The sequence below is a fragment of the Sus scrofa genome, chromosome 1 (assembly GCF_054392235.1).
Source record: "Sus scrofa isolate SSC_HxYL_T2T_F1_AM1 chromosome 1, Sscrofa_HxYL_maternal_Yorkshire_Landrace_v2.0, whole genome shotgun sequence".
Classification (NCBI taxonomy): domain Eukaryota; kingdom Metazoa; phylum Chordata; class Mammalia; order Artiodactyla; family Suidae; genus Sus; species Sus scrofa.
In genome coordinates, this window is record NC_139383.1 from 281,144,212 (window position 1) to 281,158,158 (window position 13,947).

The window sequence follows — 13,947 nt, forward strand, 5'->3', positions numbered from 1 at the left end:
GTTGGTGCCGCAGAACCATCCGGAGTAGAGGTCTTGGTCTGGAGGAGTCCAGGAGCCTCGAGTCACAGAGGTCAAGTGTTTTGAATCCTTTCCCAATGGGGAGCTGAGTCTGGTGGGCAGGGGACAGGCAGCACAAGGAGAGTGGGTGTGGGTGGTGGGCCCTCTAGTCAGACACAGACCTCAGCCAGTGACAGCTCCATTCCCTCCACGCTCCCGTCCTACCCAACAGACAGTCCCAGGCCAGCAACAGCATGACTACGCCCAGCGCCCCCTGCTGGTGGGGCCGAGGGCTTCTCCTGCCCTGATGAGCTTGGCTCAAGGCTCTGTGGGAGTAGCACCCTCTGCAGACCCAGACCATGGGATAGGGCTGGAAAGACTGGCTGGCCCTGGGCCAGCTGGATCTGGCTGGGTGGGGGTGGGTCTTGTACACAGAGTGATCTAGAGACGGGCAGAGCCTAGAGAGATGACCCCCGCCGTGGGGCCGCAGGAGCCCCTGCTCCCTGCAAACGGTTTCCTAGGACAGTTCCACGGGACCGAATCCTCTCATCTCCCTCAGGAAAGGCAGGGAGAGATCAAAACACATAAGCCTGAAAACCATAAATAAGGAGTTCCCGTCGTGGCTCAGTGGTTAACGAATTTGACTAGGAACCACGAGGTTGTGGGTTCCATCCCTGGCCTCACTCAGTGGGTTAAGGATCCGGTGTTGCCATGAGCTGTGGTGTAGGTCGCAGATGCGGCTCGGATCCTGCATTGCTGTGGCTGTGGCGCAGGCCAGTGGCTACAGCTCCGATTAGACCCCTAGCTTGGGAACCTCCATATGCTGCAGGTGTGGCCCTAGAAAAGACAAAAAAAAAAAAAAAAAAAAAAGTAAAGAAAATCACAAATACATTAGTAGTCAGATGCCTTCTTCCTTCCCAAGGGGCCCAAGGAGTTTTTCAGTACTTCATTTCAGGAAAATCAGAAAATAATGTGTGAAATAATGTGTGTGTGTGTGTGTGTCTTTTGGCCATTTCTTGGGCCGACCCTGCAGCACATGGAGGTGTCCAGGCTAGGGGTTGAATTAGAGCTGTGGCCGCCGGCCTACACCAGAGCCACAGCAACGCTGGATCCAAGCCACGTCTGTGACCTACACCACAGCTCACGGCAACGCCGGATCGTTAACCCACTGAGCAAGGCCAGGGATCGAACCTGCAACCTCATGGTTCCTAGTCAGATTCGTTAACCACTGAGCCATGACAGGAACTCCCAGAAAATAATTTGCTTTCAGAAAGTGAAAATCAGTTTGGATCTAGCTAACTCTCTACAGATCTGTTGCAAGTTTCCCAGAGAATGCGAGGATTGGTGATTGAGGTTTAGAATGTCGTGGTTTATTACACAGTTTCCATTGAGTAATGAATAAATCTGACACTTTTGCCTTTGCCTCCATTATTTTTTTGGTTATACTTAAAGACTAGGTGAAGTGTGGTCACAAATACGTGAGCACATTAGTGGAAAATACTTCAGCGATTGAAGCAGCCGTCCGTGAGCTCACTCTCTGGCTGGGATCCTGGTGGCTTCGGACGTCCAGGGAGCCTTTCTGCGCACAGTAGCGAATCCCTGAGCCAGGGTTGGAAAGACAAGCTGGGGAGTGTTTTCCTTGGCACGTGGGCAGCCCCGGCTCTACCCAACATGAGGCAGGTTTCCGAGGCTTTCACTGGGAGAATCGTCTTGCATTTCCTTTTGGTGACGTTAGCTGCTCTGGAAGCCCTGTATAGCATTGAGAAATACGGGTATTTCGCCTGGAGATACCAGAACACAAGGCTGACCCTAACTGGGTGGCTGTGGAATGGGGTGCTTGGCAGCTGAGCCACGGAATTTCAGCAGCCAGAGTGAAGAGTCGTGTATGTACAAATAAAGACTTGACAGCCACTTTGGTCGTCCCTTCCTCTGTGCCGGGCCCATGAAAATGCAGGGGAGGAAAAGACACGGCCCTGGCCCTCAAAGAGTGTGCAATAGATGCTGTCATCGAGGGACAGGCACCATGCTCTGGGAGCCCAGGAGGAGCCCGCTAGCAGCCAGAAAAGGAGGCCGAGTGGGCAAGGGGACGACGCGCCTCTGCCAAGCTCTGAGGCATGTAGTAGAGGGCTGGTCAGGGAGCTCCCAGGGGCTTGCACACAGCTGGAGCGCCATGTGATGGGGGTTGGGAGGAGCCAGAGATGCAGGCTTGGGACGGAACCTGGAGCCGTGAACACTTGCCCGTTGCGAGGGAGTCATTGGTAATTTTAAGCTGGGGGAGGGCATGGTCTGATTGGATTTTAGAAAGATCACAGGGTGCAGGTCAGACCATTGGAGGGGCACACCCGAGGTGATAATGAAACATTAGCAGTGGCCTAGAGACAGGTCACAGGCAGTAAAGGTAGGTGACCTTTACAGCTAAAGCTAAAGACCAGGTCTTCCATAGGCGCTGAGAATGCTCAGAAAGTCATTTGCATAAACTATTATGTTCCTTCTTCCTGCTACAAAAGTGTTTGCTTTTTTGAAGAGAGAGACAGATCTTCCTCTTTTCTGCTTCTAAAAGTAGTACATGTTTATAGCTAAAGGCTGAAAAAAAATATAAAATTATATAAAACAAAAAATAATCCTAAAATTCTATCCCTGAAAATGACTACCATTAACAGATGGGGCAGTATATTCTCCCTCTCTCTTGTGTGTGTGTGTGTGTGTGTGTGTGTGTGTGTGTGTGTGTGTGTGTGTGCGCGCGCGCAGGCGCATGCACGTGCATGTGTGTATGTGTTTATAGTCATACCATATTTTTTCACTTAAAAACACATCATGGATGCAAACTATTACATTTAGAATCAATAAGCAATGAGGTCCTACTGTATAGCACAGGGAACTATACTCAGTCTCTTGGGATAGGATAGACTATGATGGAAGATAATATAAAAAAGGGAATGTGACTGAGTCACTTTGCTTTACAGCAGAAATGGACACAACATTGTAACTCAACTATTCTCCAATAAAAAAAATTTTAAAAACCAAAAAACGCATCGTGGATAACTTTCCATGTCAGGTCTTAGAAACAGATATTTTATCTTTTTAATAGCTGCATAATATTCCACTCTTTGGACTATACTATTTATCTAAACCATGTAGTTTTTTTTATAATTAAGAATTACAAATAATGATGCAGTGACTACTCCTTGTTTATACTTGCCAATTTGTAGGAGTATTGCTCTAGAATACATTTCTAACAATGGAATTGCTAGATCCTGGAAAATATATATTTGAAATTCTTGATAAATACTGCCAAATTCTCCTCCCAAAAGTTTCTATCACTTTATACTACAGTCAGCTTTGTATAAGAGTGAAACTTTCCATACACTGTGGTCAACATTAAGTATTATTAACCTTTTTGACCTAAGCCAAGATAAATGGCAAAAAAATCTTGTTTTAATATATACTCCCTTGATTACTAGCAAGGCTTGGGCATCTTTTGCATCTTTACTAACCATCCTCTGTAACATTATTTGCCTTTATTGTGGGAACTCTTTATATATTGACTATTAACTGTCTTATACATTGAAAATATTTTATCCAGGGAGTTCCCATTGTGGCTCAGTAGATTAAGTTTACAACATTGCTACAAACTGGTCACAGATGCAGCTCCAATTTGACCCCTAGCCCAGGAGCTTCCATATGCTGCAGGTGTTGCTGTAAAAAGGAAAAAGAAAAAGAAAAAAGAAAAAGATTTTACCCACTTTGTGTATGTGGGGGTTTTTTGGCTCATGCAGAAGTGATTGTGTTTGTGTGTATGTCTGTGTGTGTGTGTTTTTAATGTAGTCCAATATGTCGGTCTTTTGTGGCTTTTACGTTTCGTGTCACATTTAAGCCTTTGCATATCCCAAGATAATAAAAAGATTTTCCTATATTTTATTCTAGCACTCTTCTTAACTATTCAGATTTCGATCCTAATCCATCTGGGAATTTATTCTTCTTTAAGGAATGAAGTAGACAGCCAGCTTTATATTTACTTAAATATTTGTCCCAGTACCATTTATTCAAGGACCCATCCTTTCCCTATTGACTTAAAAATATACCTTTATCTTTTGCTAAATTTCCACATCTGCATGCATCTGTTGCTATTTGTCTAATTCTGTAGCAGAACTACACTGTTCAATGACTGTACCTTCACGACACATTTTATTTATAAGAAGCCCACCTTTTCATTCTCCTTTTCAAAAATGTTCTGTTTTCATTCCAAGTGAACTTGGGAATCAATTTTGGAATCATATTAAATCTGTATATTACTTATGTAATAATCAGTGCCCTTACATTGTTGAGTTTTCCCATCTAGGAATATTAAGAAATAAGGAAAATAAAATATTTCCTCATTTATTTACATCTTTCATATCCTTAAGGAAATGAATTTTATTAGTTGTCATCTTTATTTCCAAAGTGCTACATTCTCCTTGTGACAAATAAAATCCAGAGCGGTATAGAAAAAATGTTCATGCTTGTATGAATTGTGCTTTTATTTCAGCAAATTATTCAAAGGATTAATAAGCCCAAGAAATATGCATATTTAATTGAAATGTTAATGTATAAATGTTCTATAATTTTTCTACTACATAAGTTTTATTCATGTAGGTCTTACACATTCCTTTTAGGTTTTCTCTGGGTGTGTTTGGTTTTTTTTAATTTAAGTATAGTTGATTCATGATGTTGTACCACTTTCTGCTATAATGCATCTTTTGTTTACTTTTTTTTTTAACTTTTTATTAAAGTATGGTTGATGTACACTGTTGTGCCATCTCGGGGGCTTTATAGTTTTGTTTTTACTGTATGTAACCTCTTTATTTTTTCCCATTTTCCAGCTGACGATTGCTGATTTAGGAATGTTAGTGATTTATAAATATTTACTTTGAACCTAACTCTGCTACTTAGTTTTAAAAGTTTTTAGGTTGATTATCTACACTACCTAATTATACAGCTAATAGAGTAACTAATCATATCACCTGAAAATGATGGCAGTGTTATGTGTGTCTTTCATATTTATACCCCATTTCTGTCTTATCTCATTGGTTGTGCATCCAGAATAGGGTTAAATTGTAGCAGAATTGGCAAGTATTCTCGACTTGTTCCTTTCAACAGGACTTCGATGGTAATGAGAATATTGTATTAGTATTTCTACCGTGCATTCTTTATCATATAAGGAAGTCTGTTATTAGTCGGTGCTTTATCAGGAATAGATATTAAAGTTATCAGTGACTGGAGTTCCCGTCGTGGCGCAGTGGTTAACGAATCCGACTAGGAACCATGAGGTTGCGGGTTCGGTCCCTGCTCTCGCTCAGTGGGTTAACGATCAGTGGGTTGCCGTGAGCTGTGGTGTAGGCTGCAGACGCAGCTCGGATCCCGCGTTGCTGTGGCTCTGGCGTAGGCCGGTGGCTACAGCTCCGATTGGACCCCTAGCCTGGGAACCTCCATATGCCGCGGGAGCGGCCCAAGAAATAGCAAAAAGACAAAAAAAAAAAAAAAAAAAAAGTTATCAGTGACTTTTCAGCATCTCTCAAAATCATCTGTTGAAATAGCATTACAATCCTGTAATAAACCTATTCATTTTATTATTCTTCAATATGTTGATAATTTAATTTACCAATATTATTATTTTAAAACACTGGTGAGTTTTATTTGCTAATGTTATGTTTGGACTCTGTGGATATTTATTAATTAATGAGACGGGTCTCTTTTTTATGTCATCTCTGTCAGGTTTGTTATAATGGTTATGCTAGAGTCATAAAAAGAATGGCAAATATTTCTGACTTTTCCTGTGCTCTGGAAGAGTTTTTAAATAACATTCAGTTTTTCTGTTAAAGTTTAATGAGTAGGTTTCCTAAAACCATTCGGATATTGTAGTATTTAATCATAGCATCATTCTTAATATTCTTAAGATTTTTCTCTTTATTTTATAAGTTGAAGGGTTTTGCGTCTTCTGGAGACAGTTTTGGAAAGATATATTTTTCCTAGTAAGTACCCATTTCATCCACATTTTCACAGATACTGGCATAAAATTGTACATCCTGCTATTTCCACATCTCTGTTATTTGAAATTATATTCCCTCTCTCATCCCTAACGTTGCTCATCTGTGTTTTTCCCTCTTTTTTTTTTTTTTTTTTTTTTTGGCCCTCATGCATACCAAAGGATTTTCTACTTTATCGGCTTTTTCAAAGAACCAACTTTCAGTTTTTTTATCACGCTATAGGACTTTTTATGTTTTAATTCATTATTTCTGATTGTATATTTTCATTGTTTTCTCCTACTTTCTTTTGCTTTGTTTTATTCTTATTTTCTAGTTCTCTGTAATGAACACTAAGTTCATTTCTTTTTTCTTAATTATTAATATAAGCATTTGAGATGATAAAATTTTCTCTGTGTAGAGTTATGTGGTTTTGACTGCATCTTGTATGTAGATAGTCTGTGATTTTAAGTCTTCATCTCTGAATTATTCAGAGTGTTTCATGTTTTTTGGGGTTTTTTTGTTTTTTTCTTTCCCAAATGGTGTGTTTTAAAAATTTGTTTCTACCCCTGGGGCAGGGGATGGAATGAAATTGCTCCAGACCTACCAAAACCACATGGGTTATGAGTATGGGTGGGAGCTATGGTTTTCCCCAAAGGAAAAGTGAAGGCTGTTTCCAAAAGAATTGGGAATAGATGTCAGGCAGACACACGTGCCAGCTTCTTCTCTGCTGCCAATAGAGCTATTGAAGGATTAAATTAGATAGCACAGGTAATGTCTTTAGCACAATGTCCAGCACAAAACAAGCCAAACAATAATAATGATACCCAAATTAAGCCCTCTTCTCACGCCCGTTCTCACTGCTGGTCAGAACGCCAGCACATGCTCTCCGACCCCACGACCCCAAGGCTCCAGGAGAACCTTTGCAAACAGTAGGTTATCCCAGGTCAGCCATCCCCAGGGCGAAGAGGGGGTGGGGAGGGGGGCGGTGGGGGCCAGTGGTGTCCGTGGTTGCGTCCTCCCTTCACCACGTGGAGCCAAAGGAGGTTCTGTGTGCGCTGCAAGGCTCTGCTCACGTGCCTTTGTGATTCATGAGCCCCAAACACCAAGAAAAGCGTGGGGCCATGTGCTCCTGCAAGAAACGTGGTCTCTGACCACCTGACACGTGACTGCCCGGCCCCGCCCCCCTCTCCGCCAACCGGGAAACCTGTGTCTCCATGTCGGTCCGCTTCCAACACATTTCACACGAGGAGTATTCTCTAGATGAGACTTTGCTCTCAAGTCCGTGTTTTACATGATTGATACTAATTAGCAGGCACTAATTAACACTCAGTCTTGTGCATCCGACGGGGAGTCTGAGCCGCCCGCTGAGATCTCCTTCTGCGGTAGATGAAACAGCTCTGTGCTCTCTTAAAAAAAAAAAAAAAGAAAAGAAAAAAAAGAAACAACAAAAAAAAAACCCCTAATGAGCTACTGCTCTGTTATTTCATTTGGACTTTATCGGGACAGTTTATGTGATCAAACCACACAAGTATAGTTTTGGGTGCCAGCACCTCTTATTTCTGAAGTTTGAAAGTGATCTTTTCAAAGCAGAGCAGGAGAACATGGAAAAAAGTCTTTCATCTCAAACTTTAAAAGAGAGAGAGAGAGAAAATGGAAAGCAGAAGATGGAAATGTGGCATATTTTTATGCTGTGGCGGGTTTTTTTCCTCTCAACACAGCAGAATTTTCCTTATTAAATAGATAGCTGTGTGAGAAAAACCAAAACCAGACTCGGGATGGAATCGAGACGGGTGGCGATGGGAGGAACAAGAGAGCAGTGAGTTTCTGGGCTGGTGGTGAAGCCCGGTGCCAGCCGCGGGCTCTGGCTCTGGGAGGCTGGGAGCGCCCAGCTTCAAGCAGGCCCCGCGCCACGAGAGCCTGCTGTCCCTCAGCCTAAGAGAAGGTGTCTGTTCAGGAGAGCACCTCCCTGGTCAGCCTGGCGCTCCCTCCTCGGGGCCGGGGCGTCTTGTGGACACCCCTGGTGGGGAGTCTGGATTTGCCGTCAGGAAGAAGGGTTGGCCACATGCCCCTGGGGCCGGGGCCGACCCAGCCAGGGAGGCACCCACAGCAGAGCGAGCTGAGGGCTGCTCATCCTGGCCCCAGGGCTCTTTGCCCCACCGTGGCAGTCTGCTTGGCACCTCTGCTGCAGCCACAGCAGTGTCACCAGGCCCGGTGGGGGGGCGTGGAAGGAGGGAACAGAACATGTTCTGGGTAGCTGTCCATCTCAGAGGAGGTCTAGTCTGCAGGCAGTTAAGCCGCAGGGTAGACGCCAGCTGCCAGCAGTGTCCTCGGCTGGGTGGCAAGCCACAGGAGGGGTCCTTGCAGCCCTGACTCTGACTCTGGGACCCTTGTCCCTGTGCCAGCCGATGACTGATAGCCCGCAGCTTTCAGCACTCCTCTCCATCCCAAAGCTTTGGAGGAAGGCAGGACTGCATTCCCATCCCGGGTCCCCTGCCGGTAAGCTGTGTGTTCTTGGACAAGTCACTTTTGCTCTCTCAGCTTCCGTTTCCTAATCTGTAAAATGAAGAATCGAGAATACCTGCTGTGCCAGTTGCTGTGAGGATGTCACAGACAGTGGCTCTTACTCTTACGGCTGTTTCCTCCAAGTCTGCACCTTCCAGTCTAGCTCCAGCCCCTGGCACCGCTCAGGCTCACGTCAGCCCGGTCAGTCACTGTCCATCTTAACAAGGCCAACACAGTGTCTTCGGCTGAAGTAACTCTGGGTAAATAGGAAAGGAGCTGAACTGTCCCAGCTGTGTTGTCCCAGTCCAGAGGGAGGCTGCCAGCGCTGCCCCATCTGAGGTGGGTGGCCACCACGTGGTCAGCATCTGGGCGCCATCCATGGTTATGGCAAGCCGGGCTGGGTGCATCTCTCCCATTGGCGTCCCGATCCCGCTCCAAGTGGTCAGCTCAGCTTCTTGGGCACCTCAGTGGTCCAGGTCCTGGGCCGGGAGACTTGTCACAACCACCATCGTCACCCTCCATGCCAGTCAAGGAAACTCAGGCACCAGGAGGTGAAAAGGCTTGCCTGAGGCCACCCAGCTTGTAGGCGGCAGAGCCACGGTTCCAGGTCTCCTGGCTCCAAGTGCCACACCATCCCACTTACACCACAGCTGCCAGTCACGTGGCAGAGCTGGCAGGGCCCCCTGGCTGCGGTGGGCCCGCTGACGTTGGGACCTGGGACAGATGTGCCATGATGGGTGCCAGGGAGGCTGGAGGTGTCGTAGGGGAGGTGGTCTTCGGCCCCTTGGAGACTGTTGACCCCAAGGGGGACGTCAGGCAGGGAGAGCCATAGCTTGAACCTCTGGGTCCAGTTGTGCTCCATCCTGTCTCACCCTCTGCCTGGCTCCAGAGGACCCAGCTGGGGCAAAAAAAAGAAGGACTGACAGTATGGCAGCCTGGGCCGACCCGTGTTCAAATCCTGCCTTGGCCGCTTCCCAGCCATGTGACCTCAAACAAGCGGTGCAGCTCTCAGCCTCAGTTTCTTCCTCCGTAGAATAGAGATGAAGCCTCTCTGGTAATGGCGTTGCTTTTGCAAATCAACAAACTGGGCCAGGCTCTTAGCTTGGGACCGGGCGGGTAGTAAGGGCTCAGTCTATGGCTGCCACCATCATCTGGATTCTCCGCGTCTGCTTCTTGAACTCCGGAACGAGGGTAATGATGGACTTTCCAGGATTACTTTCTTTCAAAGGCTCCTTCCTTCAGCTGATGTTTGCCCAGCAGCTCCTGTGTGCCCTGTTTCGGCCGCTGGGGACGGAGCTCACGGAGTGAGACACCCTTCCTCCTCACAGGGGTTTTCAGTCTCATGGGGGAATCAGACACGAAACACGTGGCTGATGCCCACAAGCATCGCACTGCAGCCGCGGCGAGGGCTAACCCTGCGCCAGCTTCACCCGGCACCAGCACAGGTGGGAGGTGGCTAGTCTTACGATTTCATTACGGCTTCGGCTTTTAAACGTTTCCAGTTATAGGCTAATGACAATGCAAAGAAGATTCCCCTGGCTTTGTGCACCATTAGCTGTACAAGATTTGCTGCTATGGGAGCAGTTTTTGTTGTGGGAGTGAAAGGTCAGTCATATGGAGATTCCCTCCGGTTACCAAGCCTGGAGGGGAGGGGGCTCGAGGGGTCCCCTCAGCCCTCAGCACCTGGTGGTCTTGGCCTGTGCTCTCAGGCGGCAGGAGCAGGTGGGAGTGAGGAACACTCTGCTGGTGGCCTTTGCTCATCCGAAGTGGTGAGCTCCCCATGCCCCAGGAGACAAGCAGAGGCTGGGGTGGAAATGATGTGTGGCCCCTTTGAAGGCGAGCTTCTCCTGCAGAGCCAGGACCTGCGAGGAAGCAGAGGGGCTGACTCTGGTTCTCCCAGGGTGATGGTGGGTGAGCCTTCCAGGCCAAGAGTGGGTTTTGTTTGTTTGTTTGGGGTTTTTTTTTGTTTTTTTGTTTTTTGTCTTTTTTTAGGGCCGCATCTGTGGCATATGGAGGTTCCCAGGCTAGGGGTCCAGTCAGAGCTACAGCTGCCAGCCTACGCCAGAGCCACAGCAACACGGGATCCGAGCCGTGTCTGCAACCTACACCACAGCTCACGGCAATGGCAGATCCTTAACCCACTGAGCGAGGCCAGGGATCGAGCCTGTGTCCTCATGGATGCTGGTCGGGTTCCCTAACCACTGAGCCGATGGGAACTCCCAAGAGTGTTCTTTGAGAAAGGGTGACTGAGTCCTCATGTTTCTGATGACCAGTGAGTGGGTCGGAGCAGGACCTGCAGTCAGACAGGTCTCTAGCACACTCGCTGTGAGGCCTCGGGTGGGTTTCCTACCCTCTCTGAACTTTAGTTTTCTCCTGAGCCCTCACCACAGGGACCATGGAGGCTCACATGAAATAAGGAGGTTCCTGTCTTGCAGCAAATCCCCGGGAAGCATCGGTTTCCTCCCTTTTCCCACCTTCTGCTCCTCAGTGAGCTGAGCATTCACCCTGCCACTCACAGGCAGCCGGGTTCAGGTCTGCGCAACATTTGCATCTGGAACAAAGCTGCCTCGTGTTCCTTAGCCTGTCACCTCCTGCTCAGTACGAAGGGATACTTTTTGTTGTGGTTGAAGCTTTAATGGGATTTTCAGGATTGCCATTGCTGAATCCTTGGGGATGTAACTGAGTTACATTTCTAAGAGGGGAGAGGAAAAACAAGGTCGGGAGAAAGAATAAATCTGTGGATCTAAACCGTCCAAGCTTGGCGCTTCTATAGAAGGGAAATGATTTCTAATTTTTAAAATTTTGGAAACGTGGTGCCATTAGAAAGAAAGGAAGTGGAAATGACTCCTAAGAGAAGTGCTAGCATATGTTTCTGTGATTTAATGGTTTCCCGTAAAAATGTGTAGCTATTTTAAAAGCAGACGAATGACTCATGGTATCCAGCAGCAGCAGTCCACTGTGACGGCAGGAAGCATGTACTCTGGGGAGGCAGGCTTGGGTTCAGCTCTCGTCCCCATTGTTTACCAACTCTGTGACCGAAGCGAATTACACATCCTCTCTGCAGTTCCTTTTCCTCCTCTGTAAAATGGGTTTTATAAGGACAAATAACCTAATGACTGTATAAGTCCATTCAGGGCTTGTCCAGCTATGTGACTTTTATGTTAAGTATCTGGTTAATTACATTCATAATAACTCTTAGTAGTTTAATAGTAAATTTTTAAGGCTATAAATTTTCCTCTGATTACCACTTTGGTCTGATCCCATAAATTTTTGATATGTACTGTTCTTATTGTCAATATCTTTGAATAGATTTTTTTATTTTAGATTTTTTGGGGTTTTTGTTTGTCTTTGACCTGAGAGTGGCTTAGGAGTGTGTATGCATGTGTGTGTGTGTGTTTAACCAATGGTTAGACTTTTTCTGTGTTTATTGTTAAATCCTAGATGTAATGTAAGATCAAAGAGTGGCGTTTACCTTTTGGAACTTACTGAGGTTTTTTTTTTTATAGTCTAGTATACAATCAGTTTTTGTAAGCATTCCATGTGTATTCAAAAAAGAATTATATTTTTATTTACATAACAGCAAGCTTCTTAATTTTGTGACTTAAATACTATCTGCGTATGTGGACATATTCACATATATATCTGTAGATGCATGTATGTGTGACATTTTAGTATGTGCATACATATGTGCACATACACAAACTCTAGGAGACATGCTAAAGGCTCATTCTATGGTTGTGACTTTATTGAATCCACTTTTCGTTTTCAGCTCTTTCTTGATTTGTATATTTTGGTGCCATTTTGCTTTGTATATACAACTTTGTAATCATTCATTCTTCTCCATCAACTGTGCCTTTCATTAATCTGAATCACTCTGCTTTCCGTCGCTCAGTGTTTTCTGCCTTGCATTCTGCTCTCCATCCCTACTGCTGCTGAGCCCCACCAACATAGTGGCAGTACTCAAAGGGGCAGGGCTGCTGAATGACATACCGTCCACTGTCCATGCACATTTCCAGAGAGACTCAAGTGTGACCCTGCAGCAAGCCGGGGAGCTGAGAGCTGTGCAGTGGACCACACCACTCAGCCAGTCCTTTTCTCCCATCCCTGGCCTGATGGCTTGTCCTGAAATCCCTCATGGCATGGGGTGATGCCACGAGGCCATGCTGAGGCTCCACAGAGCCTATCACGGCAGCGATGTTTTTATATTACATATTATTTTCTTATTAAGCACCCTCAGCCTAAGACTCCTCTCCTTAGATGGGAGAATTCTCTATCTAGCCTTAGTTCTTTGTAGCAAAGCTGTTGCCTTTTTTTATTTCTTCTTTTGTTCCTTAATTTATGATTTGGGGTGTGTGTGTGTGTGTGTGTGTGCGCACACACGTGCATATGTATGGACAGATAGGTAAATAGACACACAGCTAAATGAATAAATGAAAAACTGAATTTAAACAGTGCCCTCCTGGATATGACACCTTAGACCTATTAAGCTGCAGTGGTTGGTAAAAACACAAGTATTCATTCATCCCTTTCATGTCCTGTTATTTTCCAGCTGGGTTACACGTAAAAACCCTTATTGCTGGAGAGTGAATGGACTAGAAATGCTAAAATCTTGCCAGCGTTCGTTTTGGCTGTTGCTCAGATGTTTGATTAGCAGTTGAGCGGTCCATGTGAGAAGTCAGTGGCCGTGATTGGAACTGAAGTCCAAGCAGTATCTCATTTTTCCATAAGTCACCCTGTACCTTCTAGCAGAGCAGTTGGGTTGTGTGCCGTTTGTTCTGCTTAATGGTGAATACCTCCCGTCATTCAGTATCTTCTTTAATTTTAGGCATCTATCTTCTGGATTTAATCTACATTGATTCTGCATATCCTGCCTCAGGCAGCATCATGGAAAACGAACAAAGATCCAATCAGATGAACAATATTCTCCGGATAATTGCTGATTTGCAAGTTTCCTGCAGTTATGGTTGGTACCCCTGGTTGATGGAACTGTGAAATCTCCCAATGATGAAATTTGAGTCCAGCACCTTAACAGGGAAAAAGCTCTAGAAACTGGGTAGTCCCCACAAAACTCTTCATTTTGGTTTCTTGAGCATCAAACATGTGCATGCGATCCTTTACATGCGTGTTTGATCTTCAGAGACTGTGCGAACTGGATGTTACCATCTCAGCATCACAGATGAGGAAACGGAGGCTGAAAAAAGTGTATCGATCACTTGTTTAAGATCGGACATCTAGTGAGTGGCAGAGCCGGGGCCCTTCATTCATGAAGAACTTTGTGGGCTGGTCCTGGGCAGTTTCAGGGACTTGGGCTCCTTTGCCTTGTGGCTCTGCCATGTCCCACGGCCCAGAGCCCTCCCCTGAACTCTGCATCCAGCCAGAAGATGCAGAAGGAGAGAGAATCACGGAAGAGGGGGCTCTGGGGGCCAGACTTGCATGTGGCGCTCAC

At 45.8% G+C, this 13,947-nt stretch overlaps 1 protein-coding gene across 29 annotated transcripts in view; it reads left to right on the forward strand.

Moving 5' to 3' along the window:
- Window positions 1-13,947, forward strand: part of RALGPS1 (Ral GEF with PH domain and SH3 binding motif 1) — a 334,371-nt gene that overhangs the window by 266,995 nt on the left and 53,429 nt on the right. For all 29 annotated transcript variants that reach the window (XR_014827321.1, XR_002337608.2, XR_014827323.1 and 26 more), the window contains one exon: window positions 13,327-13,464. Coding sequence is in view for 25 of the 29 variants with exons in the window: in XM_084996167.1 (XP_084852293.1) it covers window positions 13,327-13,464 (138 nt within the window). In the remaining 4 variants the exon portion in view is untranslated. The remainder of the gene's footprint in view (window positions 1-13,326; window positions 13,465-13,947) is intronic.